The sequence below is a fragment of the Akebia trifoliata genome, chromosome 2 (assembly GCF_017979445.1).
Source record: "Akebia trifoliata isolate Shusen 1 chromosome 2, ASM1797944v1, whole genome shotgun sequence".
Classification (NCBI taxonomy): Eukaryota; Viridiplantae; Streptophyta; class Magnoliopsida; order Ranunculales; family Lardizabalaceae; genus Akebia; species Akebia trifoliata.
The window spans coordinates 13,953,660-13,964,824 of record NC_141376.1 but is presented as its reverse complement, the minus strand read 5'-3'; the positions used below and the strand labels follow the sequence as shown (position 1 = coordinate 13,964,824).

The window sequence follows — 11,165 nt, the reverse complement described above, 5'->3', positions numbered from 1 at the left end:
GGGAGAGAGGGGTGAGGACGTGAGTGTTGTGTGGGTGAAGAGAGAAGTTGGAGAAGAAGGAGTGGAATACGTGGGGACTTTTGAAATTTTTTATTTTTTTATTTTTAAAAGAATGAGAGAGGGGGATCCTACGCTTCTCGTACTACAGTAACTCTCCGCCAATGAGTCGTGATTGGTTAAGTTAATGAGTTGATTTTGTTTCCAATTAGTTGATTTCGAAAAATTTTTTATTTTATTTTTTTAATTTTTATTTTAATCGATGTTTTGATTTGAAATTTAATTTGATATTTTATATTACATTTAAATTTGTATTGATTTTAAATTTTGAATTTCGATTAGAATTTAATTTGAATTTTGATATTAAATTTGGTTGTTGGTTGATTTGATTTCGATTTTTGATTGATTGATCGTTCGATTTTATTTTTACATTTTAATTGGTTGGGTGATTCGTTTTTAATTTGAGTTTTAATTTTTTAATTTGAATTTAATTTAAATTTTGAACGGATTGATTAATTTGCGTTTTAATTTGAAATTTAAATTGATTTCAATTTTTAATTGGTCGGTTGATTGGATTTCGATTTAAATGTGATCGAATGGATTTTAATTTGTTAATTATATTTTTGGTTGGTCGATTTGGTTGATTGATTTAAAATTTTAATTCAATTTTGCATTTTAATTGGTTGAGTGATTTTTAACTTGATTTTCAATTTGATTTTGATTTTGATTTTGTATTTTAATCGGTTTCTTAAAATTTTAATTTTTATTTTGTATTGAAATTTAATTTGATTTTACGATTTTAAATTAATTTTAAATTTTGGATTTTAGTTTAATTTTCAATTTGAATTTTATTTTGGTTTAATTTTTTTATTTGAATTTTATTTTCCTAGGGATCAAGGTCTCTATGTTAGAGTTAGATGTTAAGGGGCGTTTTGGCCATTTTTACGATTTTTGACGATTTTTCTTGAATTTCTCTGTTTTCATCGATTTGGGTCCCGTTAGACTCGAAATCACGTTCTGAGTGCAATGGGGGTACTTTAGAGACTTTTCGAACATCAAAAATTTATGAAGGGTATTTTCGTCATTTTTGTGATTTTTACAGATTTTTTAGGAATTTCAACGTGAGTTTTCTTTCAGTCACTGTGTGAGTATTTCTAAGTTCTAAAGTTATATTTATCTAGCGTAGCGAGGTCTCTAAGTTATCGATTTGTGTAACGAACCTATGCGTACGTGCTTGCTAAGTCAGGTGTAAGATGTAGCGATCCTAAGCGTGCGTAAATTTCTAGGTCGAGTAGTGACGAGTAGGGAGGATGAAAAGAAACTAGAAACAGAAGGAACCAAACAGTACTCACAAGCCTTCGAGTTCTTTTATATTCATCATTAGGAATCCACCAAAATCGGGTGACGAATTGTCGAATTAGGCAGATGCAATAATGGGGTGTCTACACTTGGTAGGTTTTAAGGTTCTACACTGCCATACTTTTTTAATAGAAAAACTCTAGTCAAGCTAGAAGCCATAGTCTGTGTAGATGCAAGTTTTCACACTACTTCGAGATCTCCTTTGACGACTCTTAGCTCGGTGGGGGCCTGCAACAGGACCACTCTGATGATCAAGTTAGAACTAGTGCCAAGCTATTAAAGAGTTCTCTAAGAAGAATTTTTCTAACCTTTGATGTGAACTGCAACCTGGTATTTATAGGAATCCTGATTGGTGGATTCTCTAGGATATTCTCAGTGATTGTACTCAGAGTGGTTGGCCTGCTCTTTGACTCGATAGCTGCAGGAGTTGCTACAATTGCCCTGACAAGTCTGTGGTGGTTACAACTGATCTATTAGATTATGAGTTGTCACGTGTGTCCCATCAGTGATAGTACTGTCGTTGTTGTCACGTCAACATTTAAGTGGTCTGAGCTAGATTTAACCGACCTGTGTGCCTCGGTAGTTATTCACATAACTCGGTGGATTGGTTGCTTTTTCTCATGGGAGCCACATGTCAACACCTTCGAAAATTGCCCTCCACAGTCGTGTGAGTGATGCGAAGGGAAAATTGAGAGCCAGAAACACAAATTATTTCATTTTTTTCCTATTTTGTGCATGCTTAGTTGCTACCACTAAAAGTGGGCCACAAACTAATCCAGTTAGAAAAGTAGCATAATATTTTGCGAGATATATCGTGGGTTGAACTCACGAGTTTTCCTGTTTGGTTTTCTCTCTATCGCACAAAGACTCGATCAACAAGTAAACTCTCACACATACCACCATTTTCCCTCTCTTCCATCTCTCTCGAGCTAATCTCTTGCTCACCCAATCTTTCTCTCTCCCAACTCTCTACAGGATTGCGAAGCAAGGTTTCGTCGTTAGGGTTTCTATCGAACTACAAGTGAGTTTTTTTTTTCTTCACTTTCAAGTTTCAAAGTTTTTTCTCTGATTTGAATTCAGATCTGGTAATACTCATGTTTTTAAAATTTTGATGTTGGTTTGTGGGTGATTTTCACTAATAATATTTTTTGGGTTTTGATGTTGGTTTTTTATTTGTTTATTTTTTGATGTTTCTGGTTTTTTTTAGTACTCTTTTTTTTGTGGGTATCTTTGATTCAATATGCTTGTCAAGAAAGACTGAGAGTTTTCTTCATTGTTGGCCTTTTCAAGTGAAAGTGTCATCTAGTTTGTTCCAATGTCGAGATCAACTTTTTCACTACCATCGATATCAAAGATCGCTAAATGTCGATCTAGATGTTTGAACATGAATCATCGAGATCAACACTCCAATGGTTGATATTGATTTCGTTACAATTGATGATCTCGATGTTTCACATGAATCATCGAGATCATTGATATGAATGGTTGATTTGAAACGTCATTATGGATGATTTGCATTCAACGTGTTTTATTTGGTGTAGGGGTATTAAGAAAGAAAGTTTTTACTAACCATGTTATTAAGATACTGCCCTAAAACTCAGGGTGCATTTAGAAAAAGTCCCTACCGTACGGTCTATGAAGTAATTTTTTCCATCATTTACTGTAGCATTTTGTTTGGACCTAGGGCCCAGGCCCTAATCCTACTTAGATAACGGGATTGAAAATTATGAGCCTAGCTTACTTTACGAGCTTAAAATCAAGCCCTGGGCCTTAGCTGTCCAAGTCAGAAGCAGGCCAACGGGTCTATTTGACTAGATTGTGGGCCTGTTTGAATGATCTGCCGGACACCATTGTATTTAAAGTCAGCACCACTATATCTTTCCTCCATAAACCCGTCTCTCCATCGCAACATACCTGCAACAGAGGAGAACAGTTCTTTCGCACCGAAGACTGCGATAGGGTTTAAGGTGAGAAATTCCTCTCGAATATATATATATTTTTTTTCGAACAATAGTTAAATCACTTCTTTTAGAGCAGATCAAACCCTAATTTTGTTTCTTCTTCCCTTCTTCTCCGCCCCCCTAGTATTTTGGGGAAGTTTCAGATTAGAAGTTAGGAGCAATTTGATGTTAGGGTTTCTGATTTGCTTTTTCTGAGAGTAGTTTTTTATCTGTAAATGTGGTTTCTTTGTATGTGTTTGGATACCAAAAAACTGGGATTTTTTTTTTTTTTTTTTGATAATTTTGAGACCTTAGCCAAATCATGGAATCCAATCAAATATCTTTGAGAACAAAATAAGGTTTTTTCTCCTTCGTTCCTTTCTTCTCTGAATTGGTTCGCCGCAATCATCATTTTAGGTAAGGTTTTTTGACGGATTTCAAGCGATTTTTAAATCTCCTGGAAGCTCAAATCCAACAGCGCGAAATATAGAAATTTCATTTTAAAGGTGTTTTTCTTAGTGTAATTCTTTTACTGTATACATGTTCTTATTTATAGCATTTCTGATAAAGCTTGTATAATTATTTATTTATTTATTATGGTGATCTTGGCCTTTCGAGTTTGGAGAACTCATTTTCTGTTCTTGCTCGAATCGTACATAGAAGAAGAAAAATATCAATTTTTTTAGAAAATCCTTTTCAAGGTTTCTAAAAAAGTGAGTCACTGAATATCTTTTGCTTTTGCTGTTTTGTTGGACAATTGAAATCTCATTCTTTAAAGAGACGACAATGAAGCAGAGTTGAAATCATAAAAATTGAAATAAAGAATGAACAGAGGAAAACAAGTTTGAACTTTGGTGCGAACTCCATAAGAAAAATGGTGATTTATCTCCATGTATTTTTGCTATTTTTCAGTTAAGCTCACATTCTTTATGAAACCAAAAGGAAATGAAAATAATCTTCTTGACATTAACAACCTCCAATCATTCAATTTGTTCATTAGGAGATTCTTATGTTGGGAGGTATTACCTACTTTGTAACCTATCTATGTGTATTCTATTATTTTTCAATTAAGCTCACATTATATATTAAAGCAAAAGGAATTGAAAATGAACTTCTTTTTTCTTATCTTTCAGTTAAGCTCACATTATATGTTAAACCAAAAGGAATTGAAAATGAACTTCTTGACAGGAAACATTTTCTCTTTTTTGAAAAGCAAAATTTTCATCAATAGATAGCAAGGTCGGCCATCTATGGCCAACCTAGTGCAAAAGATACACAAGGTCTCATGGAATACAACACACCCCCTCCCATCTCGCTACAAAATCTTTAAATCTAATCCCCCTAAGTTCCTTATACACCTTCGACCATAAAGACAAGAAACCTATGATTGACAAGATGAAAGACTAAGACTCCAAAACTTTATCCTCAAAGATGAGCCTATTACGGTCCAACCAAAGAACCCAACAAATTGTGAAGTGGGTAAGGCGCCAAAGCACTCTCTTGAACCCATGAAAGGAGCTCCCAATAACAAGCCTTGACTCAAACAGAATCCGACATGCACCCAGAAACACCGAACAGACTAAGGAAATGGGCCCACACCTCAGCTGCCACACTACAATGAAGCAACACATGGTCCACGGATTCTGTAGCTCTTAGACACAACGTGCAACAACTGACCCCACAAAAACCTCTGTATCTCAATAAGTCCAAGGTCTGAATTATATTTAACACTGTTGTCCACGTGAAGGATACCTTGGAAGGCACTCTAGGCCCCCAAACTGCAACCTACAGGAAAGAAGATGGCTCCACATTTGTGATTGACCGAAAGAACGATCTAATCGAGAACATTACATCCTTACTCTCCAACTACACCCGAGTGTCATCAAAGTCAGATTCAATCGAAAAGGAATTGGTGATATTCACTAACCTCCCAACCGCCCCCAATTCCCTATTGTTGAACGCTATATGAAATCCAAAATCCCAGTTCCAAGACCCATCCAACCACCGCTTAAAATTTGACATTGGGAGACCCCTCTTAGTGGAAATTGAATACAAGGCAGGAAATTCCTCCCCACACTAGCTATCCTCCCAAAATCTTACCCTATTCCCTCTCCCCACCTTAAAGCTGGTCTTCACCCTAACCAAAGGGAGATTCTTTAAGATCTCTTTCTAGAACCCACACCCATGAGCATCCCTATTTGTCCCGCTTTCCCACCCGAAATACTGTTCTGCATTTCGAAGCAATAACATGTCTCCATAAACTGTCCTTCTCAACGCCATCCGCCAAAGCCATTTGCCTAGGAGAGCTGAATTGACTAAGTCAAACCTTTTGATCCCAAGGCCACCTCTACACTTCGTTTTGGTCACGCATTTCCAACTCACCAAATGATGCTTTATGTTTCCCTCCCTATTACATGAAATTGTTATAATTAGATAACATAATTTGATATTTACTTATCAAAAGAAAAAAAAAATCATTTACATTGCATAGTTAATAGTTCATAAAACATATTTTAGGGCATAGTAATTGGATTAGTAGGGCTAAAAATAGTTACAAGTACTTATAAGGGCATTCTGATCATTTTTTAAGAAATCTAGATGGTTTCCAAACACTAATCTATCTTAAGAGTACAATGACAATACTTCTCAGAACTTGTTCCCAAACACATATCCTAAACCACGGTACTTATTCAGCTCTTTCAAACAGTACTTCGGCTCCAACTTTATTTCAAAATTCGAAGTATTTTTTTTTTTTTTGAAAAGTATTTTTGGCTCTTGTGTCTACACAGGCCCTTAAAATTTTGAGAACTAGGTTTTTCTTGGTTCAAAGTGATGTAATGAAACCTAATTTACTTATTTTCTGAGATTTTATCTTGACATCAAAACCCTACAATTAATAGTGATTGTAACATAGATTCTTCCTCCACTCATGAACACTACTAGAGTTTTTCTTGCTTGGTCTGTCTTAAAATTCTTGGACTTATTTTTGTTCTTTTTCATTAAGATAGATTCTTCACTGTGATACAGAAATCATACGATTAGTTAGGTTTATTTTTTTTTATTTTTTTTTTGGTGGTGGTGGTTGTTGCAAGTGGGAGTAGTTAGCTTTGAGAAACTGAAGCTTGATAAAATGAGTATAGTTGAGATGAGGATGTTCATATGGATGCTTGGCGAGACTAGGAAAAACAAATAAAATGTGCACATCTAAGAGCATCTAGAAACCTTGTTGGCCACCTATTTGTATTGTTACATGTAATTATGTTCGAGACAAGTATATCAATATGATTTAAAATATAGAAAGTTTGCTTTTCTTTTTGAAACATATGTTTTGCCCATATTTAAATCATATAAGACTAATTTGTGGATTCTGTAATAAAACATGAGAAAAGTAGTGATATCCTGCCCCTTTCACTCTCCTTTGCTCATTCTCTCTAGTTCTCCCTCTTCACCTTCTCCTACTTGCAAATTCAAAGCTCCCTTTTATCTCTCTTTTTGGATTAGTAAAGTATGCAGAAGACGGGACAATTCCCTCCAAAAGATAGAACCTAGACTGACAAAACATCCAACAGTGGAATTCCTCATGAAATAAACATTTGGTAATCTATATGGAAACTCATCCTCCCCTTCAAATAGCTAGTTGTTTATGTATTTCCATCCTCCCCAACATATCACAAAATGAAACTAGGACGAAATAACTCTATTGTGAGGAGAAAAAGATAACTACCACCCACTATTGCGAACCTACTTCATGTTCCTTGGCATGATCAAGATAGTACCAAAGAGCTTGGAAAAGGGGCCAACCACTACTAGGTGTTAGTAAAATTAGATCTAAAAAAAATCGATTTAACATAATGGAAAATTTGGACATATTTGTTGCTGACATTACACTGTGTTGTAGTTGTTAAGAGATGTGATCATTGCTATTGACCATATGAGTGTTGATACTACAAGTCCACAACCTAGGTTCAAAAACCACCTCCACCTACTAATTACTAACTACTAACTTGCTTGCTTAAAAAAAAACCATTTCTCATGGAGAGTAAACTCATAGTGTGTAGAATGGATAATTCCTCTAGCCCTAGGTAAAGTTGTGGTCGTTGTGCTAACCACACGTGTGAGCATGCCATGCCACAAAATGCCAGACTGAGCCAAACTTGGGTGAAGTGCATGAGTGGGGGTGCCACGTGGGCCTACATGTGGGCATAGTTTAATGAGAGAGGTTCTTTTTGGAAAGAAATTCAACTAACTTTTTTTGAAAATTTCTTGTGCCCCGTCTTTTCAAATTCCATCATCTACTATAAAACTGACCAAAATTGTCTCATTCTTTGAATGGTGTGCATGAGTGGGGGTGCTACGTGGGGCATGTGTAACAAGGGTTAAGTGGTCGTTGGTCACTTGGGACCCGTTGCAAGGAAGTCATTTTCGAAGGGAATTTGAATTCCTTTGGGAAAATGGTTGTCGGAAACTGATAAGAGTGAAAAAATGAATTTCACTGTTTGATTGCACATGGGGTATGTGTGTGTGTGTGTGGGGGGGGGGGGGGGGGATAAGAAGAAAGATGGGAGTGATGCTCTGTTTTTGTGAAGAAATCGTCGTGGGAAAACTGATAGAGTGAAAAAAAATGAATTTCACTGTTTGATTGCACATTTGTGTGATGGTGGTGGGGAGGAAGAATAGGAAGAAGAGATGGAGATGGAGGTGGAGAGAGAGAGAGAGGGGAGGGATGCCCCAGTTTTGTGTAACAAAACTGATAAAAGGGAAGAGGGAGGGAGATGCCCTATTTTTGTGAAACAAAACTGATAAAGGGGAAGAAGAAGAAGGGGGGCAAAGGGAGGTGTGTGGGAGGGAGAACACTTTGTATAATGTACAAAGTGTTCACATGTTTGATTACACAGAAAATGGGGTAAGAAATGTGATTTTCCATTGATTTCTGATTTCGTACCCGTTTTCTGTGTAATCAAACATATGAACACTTTGTACATTGTACAAAAGCTAAAGGAAAAAATTCGATAATTTCTTTTGAGCTTCGTCTTGATTGATCCATAGTGGTCTGAATTTTAATTTTCTTTCTTTATCTTTGTTAGCATTTTGCATACATTACCATCTCAGAGTTTGCAAACTATTCATCAATAGTGGTGGTCGATTGTAGGGTAGGTCACCATGGTCATTATGCTAAGCCATAAGAAGTTTGACTTTATTAGTATCATATTGATGCTGATTGTACCTTTATTTCTTGTCTAGGACACTCCTCCAATGGCTCAACTTCCTGCCCTAGTCTCCAAAGCCATTTTCAATAGGGCTTTGTTCATATCTTTAAGATTTTTCATCCTCAAATCTCCCCACTTTTTTGGATAACGTGAACTATCCCTCCTCACAAGTTGATACTTCATTTAATCCTCATTTTTCCTTTTTCTCTCTCCATTTTGTCTGTCTCTATTGGTGAATGATGCATGCATAGCAGATAATCTTTTCTTCCATTTTTGTATTATCTTGTAGTTATTCTTTCCGTCAGTTTTTTGATGTTTTGACCTTGTTCAATGTTTCTAATACATTGGTTTTGATTTAAATTAGATTTCTATTATTAGTCAAATTTGGTTTTGATGGAAATGGACTGCTTTATTATGAATTATTTATTTTTCTTATTCTATGTTATTAATGTAGTGCTGCGTGGCAGTCTTGTTTTCTCCTTTTTTTTCCCCTCACAATTTGTTGTATGTTTATATGCTGAATATTTTCTCCTGACCTTTTATTAAAAATTAATACATTCTGTACCGTATCTTTTACTGGTCCCCCTTTCGCTGCATGTGTATCGGTGTTTTGGATGTTGACATTCAATTATACCTGAATTATTTCTGTAACTCTATGTTTGGGGTATGCTGAATGGCTAACATGGTCTAAGGGAAGGCCTACCACTGGCTTTAAGAGTTGGTTGAGATGGTCTGGGCATGTTCTCTGAGGACTAACACACCAATAGGGACACTTTAGGCTCTGAAAGGGAGGTAGGAGTGCCAGTATGACATTTACCGTAGTACTAAGAAAAGATCTGAAGATGCATTGATATTAGATAGAATTGAGTAGAAAAATAGGATCCATTTTGAAGTGCCAATCCTCCCCTTTTAGTTTTTCCGACTTCAGATAAAATCATGGCTTTGTCTAGGCTGACAAAAATAGGATCCATTTTGAAGCACCAATCCTTCCCTATTTGTTTTTCCGACTTCAGATAAAATCATGGCTTTGTCTAGGCTGACAAAAATAGTTTCATTTATAGAGCTTTTATTGCCACATCAACTTTACTAATGCCACCCCAAGATGTGTTCTAATTCTTTAGTGATTTACTTATGAATTGGGGTGACGTTAGCAAAAGTTGGTGTGGCAATAAAATCTCTCTTTATATAGTGGTTGGATGGTTAGTTTTCCATGACTTGTAGAAAAGAAATGCATACCAATTATATAATCAACCATTTTTTTTTCTTCTCTCTTTGAAGGTAGAAAAAGAACCGTAAAGACAAAAGATTGGCTTGAACTCTGGACAACAGTGATGGTAGAAGTATGGTGGTCCCTATTGGGGGCCACTATTCCAGCCATGATTGCAGGGCAAGCTCTGAGGATGAAGAGAAGACGTGGGGACGAGCAAAGAATTAACAGTGCCCGTGGGAGGGAGAAGAGCTCCGATGACATCTTTGTCTGTGAGCGGGTCTGTACATCAAAGAGAATGTTGAAGCGGGTTGGTGCGTTCTCCAAGGACCCAACTCCTGACACTTGTGTTACTGTCTGTGGTGTCTCTGAGATCGATGCATGTTCTGATGCTTGTGCTCGCACCGTCTGCGTTAACCAACATCAAATACCCAACTGGAATGATATTTGCCTACGGAGATGTCAAAGTGAATGCCTTAAAAGTTCATCTTATCATTCTTAGGGTTTGATTTAATGTGTTCTTTCCTTGATAAATTAAATTATGTGTACCAGATTTTGGAATGGTGTATTGCTTTTTTCCTTCTATGTCAATGGGTTGGTTAGAGATGGATTGTTGATTCTGTGATTTTTTGCTTGTGGTCAATTGGTTGTAGGGCTTAAAATGTGTTGGGTTTGGCCTGGATCTGAGTATATCCATATCCAAGTTTTTTACTTGGATCCAGATCAGTATCTGAATTCGACCCCAACCCCGACCCTTTTGGGTAATACCATGTGCTTTCACTAAATCCAGATCCTACCCAACTGAATTACTTGATTCTTGTTGGATAATTTCATATTGTTTAACATTATTATTATTATTATTATTTTGCTATGTTTCCTTTCTAATTGCTATAATATCACTAATTCCGGATCCGACCTGACTAAATTACTTGATAATTTCAGACCATGTAACATTTTTTTTGTTCTATCTCTTTTCTAATTGTTATACTATTCTATTTAACTATTATAATTATTTTATTTTATAAAAATTAATGTAGAAGAAAAAAGATATTTTAAAAAACACAATATTAACTTCAAAGGAGCATATCATTCAGATCTAGGCAGATATAGGGATGGATGCGTATCAGACACGGATCAAGGGACATCAACCTATATTCGACTCATTTCTTTTATTTGGGTCTACCCCAAGAGTCCAAACTTGCTATATTCAGATTCAGATCACTTGGATTTTGGATAAAATACAACCCACTTTATACCCTAATTGGTTGCTAATCAATTCTATGCTCATCCAGGGACGATGTCTGGGCTAGAGTTGACACTGATAGGATGGTGTATAGATATCTGAAGGATACAAAACCTTTAGCCTCTCATGGACACAAATGTCTTACCTATTAGTTGCTTGGAACATGTGTATCTCTTGAAAATTTGTTGTTTAACTTCAAAATTTTAATGTGA

At 36.0% G+C, this 11,165-nt stretch overlaps 1 protein-coding gene across 2 annotated transcripts; it reads left to right on the top strand.

Moving 5' to 3' along the window:
• The first annotated feature begins 3,205 nt into the window (after positions 1–3,205).
• LOC147409689 (uncharacterized protein At5g64816) lies at positions 3,206–10,314 on the top strand. 2 transcript variants are annotated; one of them, XM_086431498.1, is made up of 2 exons: positions 3,206–3,323; positions 9,782–10,314. In XM_086431498.1, the coding sequence occupies exon 2, from the start codon at positions 9,835–9,837 to the stop codon at positions 10,210–10,212; it is 378 nt and encodes a 125-aa protein (XP_086287624.1). In that variant the 5' UTR covers positions 3,206–3,323; positions 9,782–9,834; the 3' UTR covers positions 10,213–10,314. The 2 variants fall into 2 exon arrangements, with proteins under 2 accessions (XP_086287624.1, XP_086287619.1); XM_086431493.1 differs by lacking the exon at positions 3,206–3,323 and adding an exon at positions 3,956–4,315.
• Positions 10,315–11,165: the final 851 nt, after the last annotated feature.